Source organism: Syzygium oleosum, unplaced genomic scaffold (assembly GCF_021117445.2).
Source record: "Syzygium oleosum isolate NSW1041296 unplaced genomic scaffold, Sole_v2.1 Sole_v2.01, whole genome shotgun sequence".
Taxonomy (NCBI): Eukaryota; Viridiplantae; Streptophyta; class Magnoliopsida; order Myrtales; family Myrtaceae; genus Syzygium; species Syzygium oleosum.
In genome coordinates, this window is record NW_026607485.1 from 31,636,706 (window position 1) to 31,659,605 (window position 22,900).

Consider the following 22,900-nt stretch of genomic DNA (forward strand, 5'->3'; position numbering starts at 1 on the left):
TTAATGTTATGAAAGATATTCGATATCATTGCCCGGTGAATTAAGGGGTATGTTTTGACTCGCTGAGATTTCTGCCGTGCCCATGTGCTGGTAGATAAGTAAAGTTCCATTAATTTTGAGTCACTTTTATTTAGATCTATATCATAGACAACATTCTCCCTGATTTGGAGTTTTGTGCTTTGACATGGACCTGTTACTGTGCACATACTCTTCTACAGGTTCTTTCTGCATAGCCTATACTCAGGATATAGGCATACTCTGCAGAGTGTGTAGTAGACATGATCAATGAGAGGTCGAATTTTGACGTGTAGAGTACTTTCCCAAGCTCGTCCCTTTACTGTTTCAGCTCGGGAGGGCCCAGCAGTTCGCCGGGATTGCGGTCGGGCCTAGTCGGTAACTATTCTGCGTCCGGTGAAGTTTGTGCAGGCACATAAATACATGTGCTTGCCACTTGGTAAAAGTTAAATACTTTGTGTGGTCCTTTGGCTTTGGAACTTCAAAACTGGTCTCGTCTTTTCTCGCGTCTCTCTTTTGAACGAAAGGCATCGAAGTTTTCGCTTTGCTTTAATAAAACAGAGCCGTGTCCGGATGTTTCTCATCAACTTTCACAACAAAAGAGTGCTAAAACTTTCTTTTTCACTTGCTGTGGTCGTCTCTTTATTTCCTCGGGGATCAGGAAAGATAAAAAAGCGAAAGCAACCATACAAGAACAAAGCTAACTAGATAAGACTTCGGTTAATGATAGGATACGATCCATTTGACATCAAAGTGTGTAGAGTTTGCAAAACTGAGAGGGAAAATTGGGGAAATGAGACAACTTTGTCAAAAGCGAAAGGTCAAAAAGTTCTTTGATTTGGAAGGAAAAAGGAGAGAAATGGAGGGGATTGGACAATGGGAGTGTTGGACATGGCAATGAAAGGTGAAGAAGCAGCAGCACATGATGTGGGCGTCCCATGTTTTGGCGGGGATGGTGGCGGTGGAGTCTTGGTGGACCACTCAGGCATCGCCTTTTTGTCAGTGTGGGGTTCAGCCAAGGCACGCGACGACAAACTTGGGTGGCCCGGTAATGAGCGCGGTGCTGAACGCGAGTTTATGAGGTTGGTTTGCTGCGGAGATCTATAGGCACGTAAGGATGATGACTTTATCACGTCATTGATGAATATCATGACAAATAGGAGTAACTCATTTGATAAGAAGTAGCATGCTCTCAATTTTGGAGATAAATTGAAGGATATGCACATAAGGGTCTACGGGGAACAGCTTGATAAGTTCAATGTTCTTTTTCGGTTGGGGAATGTTTGGTGTGTTCGACATGTCACGTATAGCCATAGTAATTTAATGTTCTAAATTTACCTGACTGTCGCTCCAAGGTCGGGACCTCATGGACTTCAATGGCATCTCATGTAAGGTCTGAGGGTCATCGACGATGATCGATGATATAAATTATCGATGAGGTGGCGACCCGATATGCGGTGAGGCGGATCGATGATTGTCGAGGTGGGGGGCCAACCTAAGCCAAGAGTGTATTGATCCGTCCGTTGATTACTAGCATGACGTTAGGAGCTTCTCACGCAGCTTTAGGTATGCCAGACAAAGACTCAATTTGTTTCCAGCCCAAATGCATCTTTTGCTTCCTATGCAGCTTAAAAATGCCTGAGAAAGATTGGATTTGTGTTTTTGGCTAAAATCCATCATCAACGCATTTGTTTATCAAACAGCCTTTCTCTTTTATACATTAAAATTAAAATACTTAAATTGATCACACCAAAACACTTTCTAAATATATATTTAGCAAATAGTCTTTTTCTCAAAATTGTTTCTAAGGCACTTTCCAATTGCAGTTTAGCTTCGACAAAAAATAATTATAGTTTATCAAAAGAGTCTTTGCTTTTTCCCAAAACCCTTCAAGTTAAAGTCCTTTGCCTTTCCCCAAAGTTTTTTCCCAAAAGCTGAACCAAACGCACCTATGTGCTTTCATGTGCATTGCTTTTGATGGTTGTGATCAGTATACATGGGAAGTTTGCAGAACTGCTGTTTTTCATGAGCTGTTTCGACATGGTTGGCAGTACTTCTCATTTTTTCACTCGTAACAGCGGCAGATGCGATGCTATCAAAGTGACATAGTGTATAAACCTTTTCCACAAAACATAGTCGGGAAGCGAGACATCTTGCATCGAATGGCACACAGATTCAATAGGAACGTAGTCGGAGACAGACATCAAAGACAGGGTGAATTGTTGTAGCCAAGTAGCTACTTTTGCTACATCCCCCATGCTCAATTCGCAACATCTTCATTCAACAGCAATTCTCCAGTTTCCACATTAAGTCACAGTGTAGATTAGTGAGTAGTTTATGAAAGCCTTTGCCCAATTAAAAACAAATATAAAAGTTTTAAATCAACTCGACCTAAGTTGCCATGGCGTGCGCGTGACGGCAAATCCCTTCCAAGCTGAGAATTTTTAAGATTGTTGTTCAGGGCCTTCCCTTTCAAGACGACCTAATCAAAATGGTAACTTGCTGTAATGAGACAATGCTTTAGATAAACGAAAAAACGAAAGTGAACTGGTCACATTTATGTGAAGGTAGTAAATGTCAGCTCCCTCAAGACGGGCATCGGACTTGTTGCACTGATCTCACAAGCTAAAACTTACAGTATAAGAGAAAATGCCTTAAATTTGCGAGGCTCGGTATGTGTATTGGTTCATTTGCGGGTGGCAGTTGATGGAAACAAGAGACCTAGGAAGGTTAAAACTTGCAATGCAGTAAGTACGAAAGATATTATCACCCACAAGATCACAGACATATCGCAAAGTCTAGTGTTGGGCTTGTCTCAGTCTATGATCGTTTGTAATTGAAGGACAGTCTAATAAATAGAGTACTCCTGATGGTAACAAGGCTCGGACATAGACAAAAGTGCATATGCCTCCACACAAAGTGAAAACATTGTCACATGTCTGATCTTTACTGGGAAAATCCATTAAACCTTCGGTTTGCTTTTATACACGAACAAGCAGAATAATGTAGAGCACTGATAACATTTAGTTTAAGAATCAGGAAATTGAGAAATGATTTATCCTAATTCCCAGTCAAAATCGCCAATTTATCAAAGTCCTTTACATGCCACGCATCAATATGCCATGAGCATTCGATTTCGTAATATGCTTTGAAAAGCCAGTTAATGCCAACTTTCACATCCTTATGACTACCTTTCCTGGACAGGAAAGTACTGCAATCCAACTACTGAATATTCACTTTTCAGCTAAAGCAGTGGTAGTCGTGGAGTGCCGTAAAACATGTCAATGAATTCCAGATTGAGAAGAATAACCGGTACATTTGGAGGCTTGGAGCCCATGGCTGGTGATAACTAGTGCAAGCGATAACAGGAAAATCAAACCAGGCTGCACACGAATCCACCTAACAGACAGGTGCTTCCGCTAATTGCAGATTAGTTTACTTAATAAAACATCTGCAGCAGAAAATATCAGAAAAAGACACTTTGCTATTCCCTTTTTCTTCCAGCCAAGGAGATTTTGGTGGTTGAACTAACAGTACATCTCTGAAAGAATTACTATTAAACAAGCAGTGCTTCGCCTGGAATTGACGAGAAGATAGATCAAGCAAAAGAAAAAAGGTTATAAAAAGGTTTCAAAGAACAACGCTTGACCTTTCTAGTACTAAGGACACACTTCAACAAAAACAATGACTTTAGTAGCACTGCACACATATCGATTATGAGAGGGAGAAATATAACCTGATTGTAATTTGTAAACCATGTCCAGAACAGCTCCAAAAGTTGAAATTGGATAGTGACAAAAAAAACCAATCAATGCACTCATGCAGTAAGAACTTTCTAATTATGAACAAACTTGGGAAGGTAAGATTATCATGAGATCAATACTTCAGGACATTCACTTGGCCTAAAGCAATGCTTGGATAAATAATATAAATTGCTTTCAAGTTCCTACACTGCCGCCACCTGCAACACCACAGACGCAGGTGCAGAAATGGTAAAATTAAAAGGGAAAAGCGAAGGCAATGGGTTAAACTATATCCAAGGTATAGCGGTTCGATTCATATAACTGAATTATCTAAATTTTTAAAACCTTGTAGTTCTAGCATGGCAAAGAAATGCCCTCGGTATGATCATTTAAAATGCTTCAAAGATTAAAGCAAGCACCCGACGGATAAGTCCTAAAAGCGATGACTACTTCAAGACAATAGAAGCATCTTCAGAATTTGTGCATGATAGGTTTTTGACCCTTACAAGAAAAGAAGTCAGCAAAAGAACGGAGAGGAAATGAAGTTTTTCGAGGCTAGTACCAAACACTACGAGCTGAGTTATTAAGTAAGAAAATGATCCCATTCTACACCTGCGGTATTATACTGAGAACTTTGCAAAGAAGGAGAAAAAATAAAATTCTGAGATAATAGGATGCTGAAGGAAATTGGGTAGAGGATGAAAGGAAGATTTTTTTAATGTTTCAGGAATGTTATGAAGCCTTGCTTACTGCTTCAGGAGTAAAGCATTGGAGAGAGGTTGTAGAGACCATACCCATGGTGGAGGGTGGCAATTTGCTTGAAGCTTTTGATGATGCTTTGCTAGCTAAATTTGCTTGGAGATAGCTACAAAATCCTCAGGCATACAAGGCTCAATTGTTGAAGGGTATTTACTACCATCAACGTAGTTTCCTGAAAGCTAAAATGGGAGGTAGAGATTCTTGGGTTTCTAGTAGCATATTGATTGGGAGGGAAGTGGTTGAAAAAAGCATGTTGTGGCCGGTGGGGAATGGAAGGGATATACATGTTTGGAATGACATGTGGTTTCTAGCCCACGGTAGCAACTTTGTGAAGCTCAATTGCGGGGCAGATGTCAATGAAAATATGAAAAGTTCCCGAGTTAATTGATCCTGATTTGCAATGGTGGGATTTGACTTTAGCGAGTAGCTTGGTGGAGGATGAAGACAAGGAGATGATAATGAGAGTTCCCTCAAGAAGATTTTTTTCTATGAAGATACGAGTTGTGTGGCCTTTTGAGAAGAGTGGTGCTTTTTCTGTAGGATCTGCTTACCATTTGGTACATGATATGCAGAGTAGTAGTTGGAACGTGAAACATTCCTCGTCATATTCAATTGGAAGGGAAGTCTGGACTGGTGTTCTTCCTCATCTAAAAAATCTTTAAAGGAGGGGAGGTGATGGAGACCCCTACATGTCATTTCTGATGGATGGAAGAGACAGAAGAACACTTCTTGTTGCAGTGTCAACAGACAATATGTGTGTGGTTTGGAATAATGTGTTTGTATATCGACAGGCAAAACATGACTTCTTTTGATAGATGGCTAGTGCAGATCCTAAAGCAAGCTATTGGTCTTAGTAAAGAAGAAAACAGGACAATGTGTACAAAAGTAGCTTTTTAATGCTGGTATATGTGGAAAGATGGGGATGAAGAAGTCCATGAAAAGAAGGAACCAAGGCCTACTGAGATTGTTAGACGACTTACTTGTGCTTTCGAGGAATAAATTAAGCTAAGGTAGTCAATTACAGGAGGAAAGATTACACAGTCATCAGAGGGAGAAGAATATAAGAAGCCACAATCTGGAAGTGTTATAGTCAATTTGCGATGGTACTTTTCATGAAGTAAGGTAATATTGCTGCAACTAGGATTGTGGTCAAAGATGAAGTTGGGATACGCTAATTGATGGAGTTGGTCACGACACTGAGGCTGAATCTTATGCTGTTGAGGAAGCAGTTTGCAGGGTGTTGAGTTGGAATCTGATTCTAAGTCGCGGTCGAAGCAGCTTTAATGAATGTCAAACATCATACTCGGCAAATCGAACCGGTCGTACCCGACGAAGTCCCTAAATATTGTTAAGTTGTTTCACAAAAAATGGGATGTCGACCCAAGTGATGACGAATCTTTCACCAAAAAGTCGATCGTGGGTCTTTTACGAAATGGGTTTGGTGGATTCAATTGGCGGAACTAGAAAAAAGAACAATAAATTTAAACGTAAAAGGCTACAAATGATGAAAACCGAAAAGATATTAACATCAATGAATTGATCAAATTACATCGAGAACACGCGTTCCTGATAATAGATCCCTAAATAATTACACGCCGCCATAACTCCTAATTTCAACCGCCCCTTAGCAACTATCATGCCAAGTACGGTTGCAACCACACTTCCAAGGTTCCGGGCTTCCCATCCGCACAACGATTTTATCCACAGACGGTTACAACCCTCGAGGCCACCACATCACTAAACCGTCGCTCGATATCCTTTAATCTTGGATCGACATCTTCGGTTCGATCTCCTTTCTCCTTCCTCCCCATGCCCAATACTTAGCCAAATTTTAATAACCGGCTATATTGGGATTGGGGCATCCAAACCCACCCAGCCACCATTCACTTTTGCTAAAGTTCTTGTAGCCAAAATGATGCAGGACCTCTTTTCCCTCCACAGATTAAAGATGTACGATGTACTACCGGTGTGTTTTTCCTGTCATCAATTATGGAATTTGATTCTCCGATGGCCCCCCAAAAAAACCAAAAGATTAAAAAAATAAAATAAAAAGGGGGACAACCTTAGCGTCTTCGCCACGCGAGTACCAGAATATAAAAAAAACCAAAAAAGAAATGCGCGACCCCATTGACTTCCCCCGGTCAATGATTCTCCCCTTTTCTTTTCCACACCGTCGGCGCATCCCGTGGCCTCTCCCGTACCCGATCAAATCTGGGCCGTACAAATTTCTTTTTCCAATCCTCCTCCTCCCCCTCCTCCTGCGCGTCTCTTCGCAAGAAAAACCCACCGAGGGAAGCTGCCGCTGCTGCTGCTGCTGCTGCTGCTGAGGAGAAAACAGAGCGCGACAAGGAAGGCAAGTGACAGAGCACAGAGAAGAAGAAGGAGGAGGAGGAGGAAGGAGGAGACGAAGGAGAAGAAGAGGGAGGAGGAGAAGATGTCTGGCATTGCTCGAGGCCGTCTGACGGAGGAGCGGAAGGCGTGGCGCAAGAACCACCCCCATGTCCGTACGCCTTTTCGGGGTTTCCCCCCTCCCGTTTCCGGGCCCCCTTCGATTCTCGTCTTGAAATTGGTGTTTTTGCTCGATGATTTAGGTTTTTGTGTGGATTTTAATCGATGGGTTTTTGTGGGTTTTGTTTGTGTTCTAGGGTTTCGTCGCGAAGCCGGAGACTTTGCCCGATGGCACGGTCAATCTGATGGCGTGGCATTGCGTGATCCCTGGTAAAGCCGGGGTAAGTGCCGCTTCTCGCCTTTCGATTCTCGGATTGAAGTGAAAGGGGGGTGCTGATTCGGGTCGATTCGGTTTCGTTTGATTGTTTTGGCGGATGGGATGGAGGTGATCGTGTGAGGTTTGCTCTGATGTGAATTGGATTAGCGCGAGTGGTTGTTCCGCGATCTCTTTCTCGGGCTCCGGTTTTGCGGTGTTTGGTAGAGATCGTCTGCTGTGATATCTCGTGTTGTGTAAGAGTGTGTGTGGGGGGGGGGGGGGGTTTTGTCAATGGAATTTGGAGTCTGGAGGCGTTTGCTTGTGATTGGGCTTTCTTGTTGTCAGTTTGAATGGACCTGTAGCCTTAGGATGCGATATGTGGAGCGCTGCTGTTTGATAGGATGCAGTTGGATACCTGATTTTTTTTTTGGGGGTAAGGCACTGCTTCTCATTAGAGAGTAGCACCTGTGGGGGATGATCAGATGGAAAATGACACGTTTGAGGAGGTTCACACTTCACAGAAAGGGGGGAAAGGGAGAAATATCTGTGTTGCCATCTTGATGCAGAATCCAGAGTGAGCACGACTGTGAATTGGTCGATCTGCCTCTTAAGTTCTGCCAATTTTTGTTTTCCATAGTGCGAATATTGTCGAGTTGGATTTTTCATTGAAATGTCACCCGTTTTTCCCAAACACCTGTTTAAGTGAGCTTTTATTTCTATGAATCCACTGTGACTTAGCTAGGAAGAGACATTTAGCTTGTAACCAAAGCTTTAAACATTAAAATATTTTATTTTGTAGGTTATGTGGATTAATTTAATGATATTCTAAACCTGTGGCAGTGAGTTAGATGTTTGTTATGTTCTTAAAGATTGTATGAAATTCCACCTGTTCAATTGCCATTATTTTTCCATTCCACAAACATGCAAAAAATTCTCATGTACTCTACCAATCTCGAACTGTCGCTAAAAACGTGGTTTTCAAGACATGATAAATTCATTCCTCATTCAATCAACAGCAGATCATTGTAATAATCAGAAACATGCATAAGTAACTTCTTTTAAAAACTGTTTTGGTGAAATTATTCCTGACTTTCCGGTGTTTGGATGACGGAAAACTAATTGATCTACGATAAACATTTTCCATGGATCGAAATCAACAAGCTTAGATTTGGGGGAAAACAATTTCCCCTTCTGGCAAGAAGGAAATCACGGGGGAAATCAACTTCTCCTTCTGGCAAGAAGGAAATCACTTTCTATGAGTCACCAAAAGAATGAAAATTAACTATTTCTTTCAAAATGATTTCCATGGAAAATATTTTCCTTTATCATAAAGTTTTTAGTGAAACAAGCACACTCTAAGAAAAGTTTTAGCATATTTCAAATTGCATTTCTTCCTTACACATCTAGATTGCTACAAATCTGCAAAGCTAATGCACTCTCAATAGCAGAAAACACAATTAAGCAGTAAAAGATTCAACCATGAGTGACATGACTGAAAGCATGGGATCGGATAGTATACTCATTCTTTTATGTATCTTTGTTCTTAAAGAACACTATGCTATTTGATAGTATGGGGTGTCTAGGGGCATCCCCTTGATCACTAACCTCTTCTATAAGAATTTTTTAGGCTCTACAAAGAACCCCCTTTGCTTAAGCTATCAAATTAAGTTGTCAGTTAAATAAGTAATTACCTGCTCTTTGTTGTAACTTATTTGCAGATGTAGCTTAGGTTGCTAATATAGTTCATATGCTTATGGATTTTGTCAGGTCACTTTTGACATTGTTTTATACTGGGGAAATATTTCTCTGCGTGGTAAAGGAGAATTGTTAGCTCTATTCATTGTGGTTTATAGTAGATATTATATTGTAAAAGTAACGTGACAGACAGTGAGAAGTTATTTCTGGTACTTATATCTTGTAGCTGATATGAAGAATTTCTATCTGTTGTTTGCAGACTGATTGGGAGGGCGGTTTCTACCCGCTTACACTTCATTTTAGTGAAGACTACCCAAGCAAACCTCCAAAGTGTAAATTTCCTCAAGGGTTCTTCCACCCGAATGTGTACCCTTCTGGAACTGTCTGCTTATCAATCCTCAATGAAGACAGCGTGAGTCATTTTGCTTCTTTTGATCAAAACGTAGTTCATGTAAATGTCCATATACCATGTCACAACTTTCCATTTAGTTTCATATAATAATTTAACTTATGTGCAGGGTTGGAGACCGGCCATCACAGTGAAACAAATTCTTGTTGGCATTCAGGACTTACTGGACCAGCCAAATCCTGCAGATCCTGCACAGACTGAAGGGTATCACCTCTTCATCCAGGTATTCTCCTATAATTCTTTTTATTTCAACCAATCTGTAAATAACTGCCAGATCCTTGAAGAGCCTCAACAGTTGGTCACGCCACCCTTCTATGCCGGCAAAACCTTCGTCTGAACCACCTCAGATACTACATAGTACGAGAAAATTTATTTGAAGCGGCCATATATGCTTTTATAAGAGGATAGAAAAGTCCTTTAGTGTGGGTCCCTTCTTCCTGATAAAGCATAATGCAAGAAATACATAGGAATATGCTTTCGTTCTACATATGACTGATGATGCGCTTAGGATATCTGTTACTCTTACTGCTGTATTTACTTGTTCCTTCTGAGGAAAAATGATCTTAAGGAGTTGACTTCTAGTTATGCCAGTGCAACTTTTGTCAACATAGTATTTGATCTCTTGCAGGATGCCACCGAGTACAAGAAGAGAGTTCGAAATCAGGCCAAGCAATATCCGTCACTTATCTGACATTGGCCTGCTATCTGGTGATTGGTGGTTCTTCATCTCTGTCAATTTCTCGCCCATGTTTGTCTGCTTTTTACTCCAGACTGACTGTACTTGGTAATTGTTGGTTACCGTTATATCTAGACTGGTACTTCGGAACCATTCTATCATCTTTTTACATAGTTCTGGGGCTTCAACTGTTATAGATGACTGCTATAAACAAACTGTTCATTCTGTTCACATCGGTGAAAGGTGGCTTTATTGTCTTTGGATCAAATGTTGGAAGATCTTCCTTGTCTAGCTTAGTGGATCTCATTATGGATGAGAATCAATGAGCTTCAAGGAGAAACTTTATTTCTATGATAGATGCAAGAACGATTTATGACAAATATGTTATTGCCTTCGCTAGACAAGTTATGCCTTTTTCCCATGTGGTTGACTAATTTATATTTTGCATGGCTTTGCACCATGTGGGAGAAAGATAGCAAAGTTGGTTACTTTTGCTGAGGAATTATCAGCAAACTCGGAGAGAGATTTCACCGACCTGCTGTCTCAAAGGCTTAGGTACTCGGTCTTCATTTCTAAGCAAGAAGACTGTAAATCGAGATTTGACTTGCGTTGGCACTCGATGTAAGACTGTGCTACAAGGGAGTTCTTTATATCGTTTGTTTATCAATTTTGTCGATAGAATTCCATGTGTTGCACATCATATACAGCCAGCTCCTCCTGCGAAAAGATGGAATTTTTCTCTACTTAGAGTACATTAACCCGCTCTTACATTAATGCTCATGTAGATCCAATGCCCACAATTGATCTGACTTTCTAGTCATATAGAGAACCGTACTTCTCAAATTTTTGAATCCCTCGAAAATCCCCAATCGTGACAGATCTCCAAAGAGAAAGTCCCTTTTGATGCTATTCCTTTTCAAATTGCTTTCATAGGATCATGAGAAGTCAGTATTTGTGAGTGTAAGGATGGGCGACCGTCACTCTCTAGTCTTTTAGATCCATAGACACGGTGGGTTTGCAGTGTGCATGACCTGAGGAGGGAAATCACGAATAGTGTAGAGAAAACTCGAACATGACAAGACATGAAAGATGCATTTAATCTCTTGTATTGTCACAAGAGACACGAATCTACACGCTTTTTGTCATGATTCAATTATCTGTCACATAAAATAAAATTTTTGCCTTTTCATACCAACACCAGTTTGATGCATCGTTCGTGGTCAAGCGTCGTACCCGTGCACTGTGCCCCGGCATCGTTCATGGCTGTGCGTCGTGCCTGAGCATCATGGCCGAGTGCATGGGACGTGGCCGATGATCGGGCATCGTTTATGGTTAAGACTAGGATGGTATATAATCGTCTTCGAGCCTTTAATTTTCGTTCTTGATTAATGAAAACATTATTGGCAAATGCTTTTGCAGTTGTTTTTTTTTTTTTTTTTTTTTTGATGACCCAGGGAACCCCGCACGGTCGCCATGGGAGGAAACCCCGGGGCGCACGTTACCACCACACACGTGCACCGGTTAAGTCACCTCCCCCGATTCGAACACTCAACCTTTCGAGGGGAAGGGGGATCCGCACACCAACCACCCCAACCCCGGGGGGGATGTTTTTTTTTTTTTTTTTTTTTTTTATAAATCCAAGAATTTCACTTCTGACTATGAAAAACAAATGCCCCCGACATACAAAACAATTATGACACATCAATTGTGCATTCTCAATTGTGCACTCTGCGGTCCTTTCTTGTAAAATATCCTGGTGAACTAATAATTAGATTAATAAGTTTGATTAGGTGGATAATTAAATTATCTAACGTTGTTTTCTTTACCACTGTGCCGTGTCCTTTTTAAAAAAGCAAACATTGAGGGCATTGATAAGCTTTGCCTTCATTGGAGAATGGTTGGGCACAAGAAGGATTCTTGCCCTGAGATGGTGGCTGATACGAAGTCACCGTTTGAGGTGTTTGATCTAGATAAAGTTAAACAAGGACTTTGGCGGTGAAGCACGGATGAGAAACAAAAGAAGCAGTTTCTTGATTCGGAAAACGTCGCGGGAAGTAAAGAGGGAAGGAGGGTCTCGGCCTTGCAAGGGCCGAACCCGCAAAGAAGCTCTTCTTGCCAAGTTTAGGTGGCAGGTCTGCAAAGAAAGGTAGAATCCGCCACAAGTACTACAGTGATGGATCTTTCTCTGAGAGCTTATAAAACTGACTTTGGAGATAGAATTTCTCAGACAAGCATTAGACACCTTTCTTCAGAACAGTGACAATGTGCTGTTTTGGAAACATGACTGGACTGGTTTGGGATCGTTGCAAGATATATGATCTTCCAAATCTCCCCTTTGTTCTCCTGGAAGGGGTTCCCAACAGCATCAATTTAACGCCGAACTCTATAACGGGAGACATAGCCAACCCCTTTTGTTGTAATGATACAGCGAATGGAGATTTGAATCAGCAGATGAAATTGCATGCGAAGATAGTCTAGACAAGTCTTCTAGGGTGATATGATCGTGGATCTGGAAAATGGAGACGCCACCGAAAACGTAACATAGTATCTGGAAATGTCTCAAAGAGGGTATTGCTCTGTTATAGAGGACTTTAATATCAGACACCACTTGCAACATTGTCAGCAAGGACAAGAATCTATTGAGCATGTATTAAGGGACTGTCCTAAAGCAAGAAGTTTCTGGGATGAAATCCGAATCCCCTCTTTGCTTCGAGCATCTTTCAACGAGCATCTACATGAGTGGATCAAGAAAACTATTCTTCCTTGAAAATCTGGTATTATCATCCACATGTCCATCGAAGAGTACATTTCCCATTGGGCTGTGTATTCTGGTTCAGATAGATCTTCAGATGCTTACCTTAAAATGCAATATAGAGAACCTCGAGATCGGAACAGATACTTCAACAAATCTTATCAAATGTTGGCGTGACGTTTCTCTTGCTAATCCTCTGATCTGGAGCATTTTGATGGGGTGCAGGACACTGGCAGAGAGCTTCAACGGATACCAAATCAGGCATGTGCTTGGTGAAGCTAAGTTATGCGCGGATAGGCCGGCCGGCAAAGATAGCGAAGAAACAGCCGGCGCCGCGTTCTGTCTACGATAATACTCCTTACCGGGTCCAGATGTTGTAGATCATGATGTTTGTGATATGAAACATCGTTAGCTCGAGCAATGGTAGAAAGGCGATTGGACGGGTTGCATCTTGATGCTACTTCCCTTGTTTTATGATGTAATGCCAATCACTTTGTACGGAAAAATTAGGGAGATAAAAATCCACTTTCAATCTAAATAAATCAATATTGCCGGCATGTTTGTTTACCAAAAGCAAAAGGTCATGTCGAAATTTAAAATATTATCTAAATTTTAAAAATTAGAAAAAAAAAAGTTATATTTACATTTACTAGTCAATATTTATATATTACGAAAGCTTTGGAGTATTTCGAAATAGAAAAAAGTCAAAGTGCATAAGTTATGAAATGGAAAACCAACACTAATAGTCCATAAACTTGGTCCAATGTGTAATGCCATCATTTTATATAATGTGATCCATGATTTATCGCTAAATATTTAATAAAATCTCTGGATTATATGAAGAAGTTCGATATCATCCCTTCATTAATTTAAATGAATGAAATCCACTAACGTGACTTTCGATTTATTAAGTTTGAACGATAGACAAAAAAAAGGTAATATAAATTTTTTATATAAGATATTTATCCTAAGGCATGTTAAAACTTTTCACGTGTGATATTATCACAAATGAACTCATATTTGGGCACTCCAACATAGATCGATAAAAAAAAAAAAAACTAGAGACAGATCTCTTTTCTTCCTTCTCTCAATTTTTACAATGCTCCCAACTCACATGTGATATTATCTAGGTTTATTTATTAGGGATAAGCAAGAAAGATTGACCGAATTGAGGACCGCCCAATTGGATCAAATTTTCGGGGTGCCGATCCTATTCTTAGTTCCTAAAAGTGGAATCGATATCCGAGCGATCCACTTTCAATTCCAAGGAGGGGACTGGACCGAATCGGACCGCCCGAACCGATTAATTTTTATTTTTTTAAATATAAATATAATAATAAAAAATTCCTCTTTTTATTTTGGGAAATTTTTAATTTGGGGCCCAAAGTGAGCCTATTTTCTCAAAATGGGGTCCCAAGTGCAATCGGTCTCAAATCTGGGGTCTCAAGTGCCCAATCGTCTCAATTTGATTCGAGTTCGCCGACCGGCCAAATAGTCACCGGCGGCATGAGTTTTTCTACTGTTCCGGTGGTCTGAACAAGAATTTTATTTTTTAATTTTTTTTTTTTTTTTTTTCTTTCTCTTCTTCGCCGCCCCGCTTATTTTTTGTCTATAAAATGCACAGCAAATGCAATCCCATGTGTGTAATTGGTCTTTCCATCACCCCGTTCCTCTCTCCATCGCCTTTGGTGTTTCCCATTCCCTCTCTATCCCCGTCTTACACTCTCGACCCTTGTTGGTCCCATTGGCGCCAGCTTCTCTTCCGACCTCCTCCTCTCCTCTCCGGGGCTTCCCTCCTTCTTCACCTCCGCCCAAATTTCGCCGCCTCACGTACCTCTCCACGGGCCGCCGAGCCGGGCTCGGGATCTCGGTTCTCAAAGCGTGCTCTAGCTCATGTCGATCGTGGCGTCGACGTGGTGCCTCGCCGATCTAGCGAGCATGGTCGCCCGCGGCGTGGGCGCCGGCGAGGGCAACCTCGCTCGGGGTGAGGGCTCGGCCTCACCTCGTGACGCCGCGAGGGCTCGTCGATGAAGGCCGTTGGGCGGCCCTCGCGCCGGCCCCGACGCTCGGTGAGGGCAAACATCCGTGGCCATAGCCTGGGCCTATGCGGAGGGAAGAGAAAAAGAAAAAGCAAAAAAAAAAAAAAAATTAAAAAGTAAAATACATACTCGCCGCCGTGACTCATTCTACTACTGTGGCAATCCAGTCTCAGTACTAAATCGAGATCGACGACACTTAGACACCCGTTTCGAGGCATCGATTAACGACATATTTGAGGCCCATTTTCGAGTAAAATGGGCTGGCACTTTAGGCCCCTAAATCGAAATTTTCCCTTTTATTTTTTATCTATAAAATGCACAGCAAATGCAACCCCATGCGTGTAATTGATCTTTCCATCACCTTTGGTGTTTCCCATTCCCTCTCTATACCGTCTCTCACTCTCGACCCTTGTTGGTCCCATTGGCGCCACCGATTCTTGCGACGACTCTTCCACTGACAAGAAATGAGGTGACTGATTCTACGGTCCTTGCCTTTTCCTTTTCCTTCCTTGATCCTAGTTGTTAGTTGTTAGTACTTGATCTTCCCAGTTTCAATAATACTCGACCAGTTTCACTAGATTACCCGAGAACCAGATTGGACCAGTCCGATTCCCGATTTCTGGGTGGGACCAAACCGAACCGGAAACGATGACTCGTATTATTTACAGCCGTTACAGTAAGGGCCCACGATAACAAGCCAAAGCTTGTTTAGAGGTAGACATTAATTTTATTTCCCAACAATTTGGAGAAATTTTCATTCTAAGGACACCAATTGTTGTGGCGAAACATCCATATGGAAATTTTTCATTGTCATAAAAAAAAAAACACACGACTTTTCATTGCAAAATGCAGAGCTTATTAATTTCAATCTTCTTCTGTGAAAATTTTGATTACAACGATGATTAGAACTAATCAAACGGTTAGTCCCTCCCCCCTAATCTTTTGCACTAAGCGAGCGCGCACGCCCAAAATCCCAATGATCGCTAGAAGAGCAGCGGCCTCCTGCTAAAGCCGAAGGCCTCCTCCGCCGCCGTCGCCGCTGGTTGTCTCCGATGGACGACATGGCGGCCTACTATCCTCCGCCGCCGGGGACCCTCCCCGCCTACGCTTACTACCAAGCGCCCCCTCCCCCGCAGCCTCCGGCGGCGGCGGCGGCGCCGCCTCAGCCCTACCTCCCGCACCTCCATCACCAGCCTCCTTTCCCCTCCTACGGGGCCCCCGCCGTCGTCGTCCCGCACGGCGCGTACGACGAGGTCCGGACGCTGTTCGTCGCCGGCCTGCCCGAGGACGTGAAGGCCCGCGAGATCTACAACCTCTTCCGCGAGTTCCCCGGCTACGAGTCCTCGCATTTGAGGAGCCCTAGCAAGAATTCTCAGGTGCGGTAGCTTCTGCTGGCGTGCTGTTGTTGTGTGATTGAGTTTGATTTCTTCTGCGAGTATGAATTGAAGCGAATGAACGGTGAGTGACTTTATGCTTGCCGTAGCAGATTGGATGATTGGAATTAATGCGTGCTCTTTATTTTCTGTGTGGAATTTTGTGGGCGATTAAAAACAATGACTATGAGATGTTTAAGCTGTAATTATCCCACTGTCTCTGTTGTGAAGGGCGAAAAGGTTGGAACTTTGATGAGGAGTATCTGTCTGTACTCATTCTGAGCTTATTCTATTGTTTCCATGGAGCTTATTCGATGAAATTCGAATGGATTTTGATAAATTGATCCTGAATCCAATTAAAGACTTAAGTAGCCGTACGATCAGAGTAGATACTGTATGGCATGTGCTGTATGTGGATGAAATGGGACTTGATAGGATATCTTTGGATTGGGCAATTGAGTGCTTTTGTCTGTTCAAGTCGAGGTATACAGTCTTCTCACTCAGGTCAGGATGGGAGTAGACTCTACTGATGGGGAGGAGAGTGTTTAGTGGGATATCGAGATTTCCTCAGCTAGATACTGATTCCCTTTGGTGAACTGGAATCTATCAGTGCCTTACTAGAACCTGAGGGGATTATGTTTAAACAGTCAGTAGTATTTTATACAAAGAATTTTGTTTTCTCTATCTAGTTAAGGGGGTTTTGGAATTGTAAGTTTGAGAATTTAGATCAAGCTTAATGATTACAGCTATGTAGCGGAAAGAAGCAGCCTTTGAAAAAGATGTTTTTTCCGAAGCTTCAACTTCTGTTGAGGTGGTCGTAGACTATGCTTGCCGTTTTCCTGGGAACTACGTCCTTATGGTTAAAGGCAATCTGGTGAATGAACCTTGGTGGACACTACAAAAAACAGTTTCTCAAGTCTTGCATGTGACGATTAAATTTCAAACTTCCTTGGAAATGGATTGAAAATAGGTCTCTTATGGTTAAAGGCAATCTGGTGAATGAACCTTGGTGGACACTACAAAAAACAGTTTCTCAAGTCTTGCATGTGACGATTAAATTTCAAACTTCCTTGGAAATGGATTGAAAATCTAATGCTGTTGCTGCGGCCACTTTCTGTGTTTAAGCAGCTTCCTTCTCACTTGCTCAAAATAATGACAAAAGGCAACTCAAGAATATCATAGCATTTACAGCTGTTAAATCTTCAAGAATCCATAACATTTCTGTGATCCATTGACTCTGATGCTTGAGGTCTCCATGATGCTATCACCTTCCTTTGAGAGTATTTTGTTAGTTATGCATAAACAGTGAAAAATCTATTTAAATGTTGGAACTGGTTTGGGCTGGCTCGAAAATCTTTTTACGCATAAGCATCGGTTTGGCCCTACTGCCTAGAAATGTGTTGAAGAAAAACTTGTGGAAGATGAAATGATTTTAGTGATAGGATCGGCCTTAGGTTTTGGTCCATCCTGGTCAATGACTCTCTTTGGTTGGCTGTGATGTAATATTTTTTTCATTTCTTATTTAGTTGGGTCGTATGCTAGTCTCCTACATCTCTCCCCGAAGGCTGTTATGGTTTTATTTCCGCAATATAATATCTTATTGAGGAAGAATTGCAGCTTTTCATAAACAATGAGACTGCATAATAGCAAGCTGACGAGCTTCTCTTTGATGGAAGGATAACCAATTTGAGATCTTTGTTCTTCATTAGATATATATGTATGATTGAGCATGTGGTTATACGCATCTGCTTGTGTGTTGAGTGTATGCATGAGCGCATTGTGGTTGTGTTTATGTGTACTTATTGAAATAAAAATAGTAAATTCTTATGTGAAGTGCTCTATCCTGATATGGTATCCTTGTAATGCCAGCCATTTGCTTTTGCTGTATTCACAGATCAGCAATCTGCAGTTGCAGCAATGCATGCACTGAATGTAAGAATTCTTGCCTTCCCTGTTGTGCTTTGTCTTCTACTTTATGGTTGGTTTTTTCTGCCAAATTACTTGATACTTACTCTTTATTATCTATTAAGTACTGTGTAGGTAGTGAGAATCTATATCCCTGTAATGACTCTCACTTTCTGAGAACTGACCTGGTATTTAATGCCATTTATGGCGCATAACTTGAATTTTTCATGTGTTACCTATTCAAAGTGAAAATTTCAAAAATTTTCAGTCTTTAACATAATAAAGGAAGTGGAAATTTATTTGGTATGACATTTTAATGTTTGCTTGAATGGTAGCTTCCAATCCATTGGTGGAATAAAAGGACATTTCTTAGTGTCTTGGCAAACAAGGTCCATGCATTCAATGCAGAATAGTTATATGCTTTTCCACAGTTTGTGGCCCTCAGTGTTGTGGCCTGACTCATTGGAATGACTTTTCAGGAACTCGTCTAGTGTAGTGACCATTTTTTTGTCAGGCATGCCCTTTTGTGAATAACTGTGTTGGATTATTGGATTTAATTATAATGTTTGTTTCTGAACAGTGAGAGAATTTCTAATGCCTATTGATATCATCTCAAGAGCCATCCTGACAATGCTTTCTCCTTAAAATAGATCTACTATTGCCCAAAGTAGCTGATGTTGAGTGGCCTCCTTAGCATACCTTACTGTGACTTATATTGATTCTTTGACTTACAATAGCCACCAATTTCCTTCTACTATAAATTGGAGCTTTTGAGCCAATTTATGATGTTTGTTCCTTGAACCTTTCAACATGATGCTATGCGTGCACATCATTTTTTTTTCAAAGGAAAAGCACAATTGATGTAAATGAAGTAGATAGCATTGCTTCTTTCTATTGTTTGATCTGCTATTGCTTATGAACTTTAATCTTTTAACTTTTTTTATTAAAAATTTTAGGGCTTTTGCACAAGCATAATTTTGTAATATTCAGGAATGAAAACTTGTCTTCCGTGTTATGAATTCATCTTCGAACTTATCATGTATTTGTATCAAATTCTAGTTTATGTTGTTATAATGAAGTTGGTAATCCGTACCTTGTTTTATCCTGTCATTGTTACGTCATGATTAAAGGAATATAAGAAATTATAATTTTTCTTGCAATTGAAAGATATGGTCAAAGAGAATTACATATCTGAGAATTGGATTATTGCAAACAGAATTATGAAACATTCTATGGTGAATGTTTATCAAGTGGGAATGCTTGGCTGCTGCTTATTGGAAGTTATGACATGGTCCTCTGATTGCTTTTATCAACCTTATATGCAGGGGATGGTGTTTGATCTTGAGAAGGGATCAACACTATACATTGATCTTGCAAAATCCAACTCCAGGTCTAAACGTTCAAGAGGTACAATAATGATTGGTTTAAACTTGTGTAAACTTTACTGTCGATGGTCAGTATGCTTGATTTAATATTTTTTTTATGGCCTGTTGATTTTGAAAATCAGATGAAGACAGACATGGATCAGACAAGAGAGCTAGATTATCATCCCCATATTCCTTCGGCGCTTTGGATTCTGGTAAGAAGACTATGGATTCACCTGTTAATGGAGGCAGAAAGCTGCAGTTGCACTCTTAAATCCTTTATTCTGGATGTTATCATCATTGATTTGCTTAATCTAATGTTATGTTATTTTGGTACAATTTATCATGGTCACTTCAAAGGCACATGTTCCTGAAAGAGCTCACATTGCACATGTTTTGCACTCTTGGACACTAGCAGGTGTTGGCAGCACTCACATGCCTGGAATGGGTAATTCTGCTTACAGCACGATTGGTTATCCATCTACACAAAGGTCATTGGCACTACTTGAGCACATTCTTATTACTTGAAATCGTATACTTCAGCAATCACTAGATGAGATTATTGCCTCTAGTGGAAAAGTTGAGGGCTTCGTAGAAGCCATTACTGCATGCCCTGTTCCCTGCAAGTTGGAGCACAATCTTTTCCTTTTTCTTTTGCTTATGCGTGTTTGTTTCCTTGTCATCTTGTCGTGTAAATTTTTAATTTGTAAATGTCCAGTCATGGAAGTTCTGATGGCCGAGGCATAAAGGGGACAACAGCTGCAAAAATGGTAAGGTTACTCTGATATCTGCTCTAACATTTGAGTCAGAATTTATGTTCTTTCCCAAAGTAACATGGTTTTTTAGACACTTCTTGTAGCCTAAACTTATATTCAAAGGCTTCTTGAGCCACTTATATAAATTATAACTTAATAGAAATCTACTCTCTCTCTCCCTCTCTCTCTCTTTGTGTGTATATGTGCGCTCGCGTGTGCGTGCATGCATGCGTGACTGCATTCTTTCAAATCCTTGTGATAATAACAGTCATCATGAAGATAATATTCCTATATATTTAGGATGAAGTTGACATTTCACCAAACAATCTAGTGTTTGACAAAAACACAATAACGTTCAAGGAGTTGCTGGAATTGTGAGACATCTTGTCCAGTTCTTTGCTTGCATGCAAGTAGAATGAGCAGTCATCCACTTGCACTTCACTAAACAGATAGAGACTAAGCAGCCATATACTTATTGGTTTCAAGTGTGGTTAATGATTACTTAAGTAAGGTGATCTTTGTTAAGACAGATGTTCTACTTAACTTCTATATTGTATAGAACTCGAATGCCTTGTGGGTTTTACCCAAGTGAGTTTATTATCGCATCGCAATTTCCCCTTTGCACATAAACCATTGAGGAGCTCACTGCCTTGACAATCTTTCCACTTACAGTTATGTTGCGCATTCTAGACTGGGTAACCTGCCTTATTATTGACTTACAGCCTTTTTGTGGATCATTCTAGTCTGCGCTTAAGAAATGTTTTTTCTTTCTTTGGTTTTTTGATAAATCCTCTCTTTTTGTATGTTAACAGGGTAATTCTTCTGCACCCCCATGCCCAACAATTTTTGTGGCTAATCTGGGGCCAAGATGTACAGAGCAGGAGCTTATTCAAGTCTTTTCACAGTTAAGAGATATTAATATGATCTATACATGCAATATGTTGGTTTTTCTGAAGACAGTTGTAATTCCCTTTTGGTATTCCTATTTCTACCAGATGCTCTGGTTTTTTGAAATTGAAGATGCAGAGTACTTATGGTGCTCCAGTTGCGTTTGTGGACTTTCAGGTACTACGTAACTCTATTGCTGCCAATGTGTTTTTCCTTGAAACGAACTTTTGGTATTACCTCTGCATACATAGAAAAGATGCATTGTTTGCATAATATCTATTTTTCCAAGTTATTGCCCCTTGGTACCTGCATGCTGTTTAACACTTGGGAGTTCCTATAACCGAAGTGTTTTTGTATGATAAATCAGTAACTTTTTCAGTATGATACCACCAAAGGATATCATACAAATGGGTTTGCCACCACCTCTATCGATTGTGTTAAAGCGCAGTTTGTTTGTGCAGGACACTGCTTGTTCAACTCAAGCTCTAAATCAACTTCAGGGCACGCTTCTCCTTTCTTCACCAGCTGGAGACGGCATTCGGTTGGAGTATCCTTCTAAATGCTGCTTCCATCCTACTCTTCCTGCACCTTTTATTTCTCTTTTTGCCCCTAGGTTGGTAAACCTCCTTAGTTTTCAGTAAGCTGGACTCTACTGCATGAAATGTTTCCTTAATAGGGAATTCAGGTTTGCGAAATCACGGATGGGAATGCGCAGGAAGGGGAAGTAGCAAAAGGCCTAGATTTCTTGGAGCTTCCGTCAAGTTGGTGGATGCACATCGATAAAAATCATTGTCGTCCGCCTAATAGTTTCTTCGCCATGCTCTTTCGGTTATGTTGTATTATGCTCATAATTATTTTAGCTTTTGACTGGCCTATAGTGCGACACAGTGCTCCCATGTCGGAAATGGCTAATCTAGGAATTCTGAGCTTAGGCTTCCTTTTCTTATGCATTAAAATTTATACAGGATATTGATTGCTTGGAGATCAGGGATATATTGAGTGCCTGTTTTGATCTTCTCTCCTCTTTACCAGGGAGAAACAAGTAGATACAAATCTTCTCGTAGTGAGAAGCTAGCCTTTGGATGATCCTTAAGTAGTTATTCGCAGCGAAAGTGCCCCTCCTTGTGGTTATATCTGTAAAGACATTACCTTCTTCTGTTGATTATTTAGGTTTCCAAAGTGCAACGCAAGATCTGTCGGGCATGTTATTTCGCTCTTGAGTATGCAAACTACAGCCTCATGTGCCTGTCCTGTTCTTGATGGTGTTACCGTATTGGTGCACATTTTGTTTTAGGAGCAACGAAGTATTATACTATACTCGCAAAACATTTTCCTATTAAACCAAAATATGTTCAGAAGAGGTGATCGATTGATCATAGTCGCAAAACTTGATTAAAATTGACGTTGTTCCTTTTCCAGTGTTAGACTTGAATAACTATGTACAAATTAGTATTGAAGAGATCATGTAATACCTCAAGTTAATATGCCATGTTTGCAGGCTACCCATGGATTGCGACATGCTTAAACCGATATTGAGATGAAAAACTATAGCATTGCATATCTTGGGAAGATAACGTAGTGAACCGTGGTTCAAACTGTAAAGCTTACCTAGGAACATGGTACATAAACATATCCAACGACAACGACCGGGGATCAAGATAATTGCCCCCATCAATAATGAATTTCACATGGATTCCACATGTTTAAATCTCATGTTGTGTGCACTTACGTAATATGCTAAGAACTACCTTTCCTTTGCCAAGACATCTTGAAAAAATGAAATAGTACTATTCTTCGCGAAAGCTATTTCAAATCTTGAAATT

General features: G+C 40.7%; 2 protein-coding genes and 1 long non-coding RNA gene across 4 annotated transcripts; 2 read left to right on the forward strand and 1 right to left on the reverse strand.

Moving 5' to 3' along the window:
• Positions 1-2,977: 2,977 nt before the first annotated feature.
• On the reverse strand, positions 2,978-5,133 carry LOC130140227 (uncharacterized). The gene is made up of 2 exons (XR_008818246.1): positions 4,553-5,133; positions 2,978-3,591 (listed from the first exon to the last, which is right to left on the reverse strand). It is a non-coding gene; the product is annotated as an uncharacterized LOC130140227 (long non-coding RNA).
• A 1,720-nt stretch (positions 5,134-6,853) lies between these two features.
• Positions 6,854-10,381, forward strand: LOC115692543 (SUMO-conjugating enzyme SCE1). Its single transcript, XM_056320255.1, has 5 exons — positions 6,854-7,017; positions 7,163-7,246; positions 9,176-9,328; positions 9,435-9,548; positions 9,954-10,381. Exons 1-5 carry the CDS (start codon positions 6,952-6,954, stop codon positions 10,014-10,016), a joined length of 480 nt encoding a protein of 159 aa, XP_056176230.1. The 5' UTR covers positions 6,854-6,951; the 3' UTR covers positions 10,017-10,381.
• Positions 10,382-15,707: 5,326 nt separating this feature from the next.
• LOC115692540 (RNA-binding protein L) lies at positions 15,708-22,059 on the forward strand. 2 transcript variants are annotated; one of them, XM_030619426.2, is made up of 10 exons: positions 15,708-16,168; positions 18,035-18,097; positions 19,396-19,477; positions 19,578-19,649; positions 19,850-19,925; positions 20,153-20,204; positions 21,002-21,093; positions 21,185-21,254; positions 21,539-21,624; positions 21,763-22,059. In XM_030619426.2, exons 1-10 carry the CDS (start codon positions 15,845-15,847, stop codon positions 21,803-21,805), a joined length of 960 nt encoding a protein of 319 aa, XP_030475286.2. In that variant the 5' UTR covers positions 15,708-15,844; the 3' UTR covers positions 21,806-22,059. The 2 variants fall into 2 exon arrangements, with proteins under 2 accessions (XP_030475286.2, XP_030475287.2); XM_030619427.2 differs by having other exon boundaries at positions 15,711-16,168; positions 19,853-19,925.
• Positions 22,060-22,900: the final 841 nt, after the last annotated feature.

Excerpts from the sequence above, each read along its gene's own strand:
- LOC115692543 (XM_056320255.1), top strand. The coding sequence starts at position 6,952 with ATGTCTGGCATTGCTCGAGGCCGTCTGACGGAGGAGCGGAAGGCGTGG. Across the intron at positions 9,329-9,434 it reads CAATCCTCAATGAAGACAGC|GGTTGGAGACCGGCCATCAC; the intron begins GTGAGTCATTTT and ends ACTTATGTGCAG. Across the intron at positions 9,549-9,953 it reads GGTATCACCTCTTCATCCAG|GATGCCACCGAGTACAAGAA; the intron begins GTATTCTCCTAT and ends GATCTCTTGCAG.
- LOC115692540 (XM_030619426.2), top strand. The coding sequence starts at position 15,845 with ATGGACGACATGGCGGCCTACTATCCTCCGCCGCCGGGGACCCTCCCC. Across the intron at positions 18,098-19,395 it reads CAGCAATGCATGCACTGAAT|GGGATGGTGTTTGATCTTGA; the intron begins GTAAGAATTCTT and ends CCTTATATGCAG. Across the intron at positions 19,478-19,577 it reads CAGGTCTAAACGTTCAAGAG|ATGAAGACAGACATGGATCA; the intron begins GTACAATAATGA and ends TTTGAAAATCAG.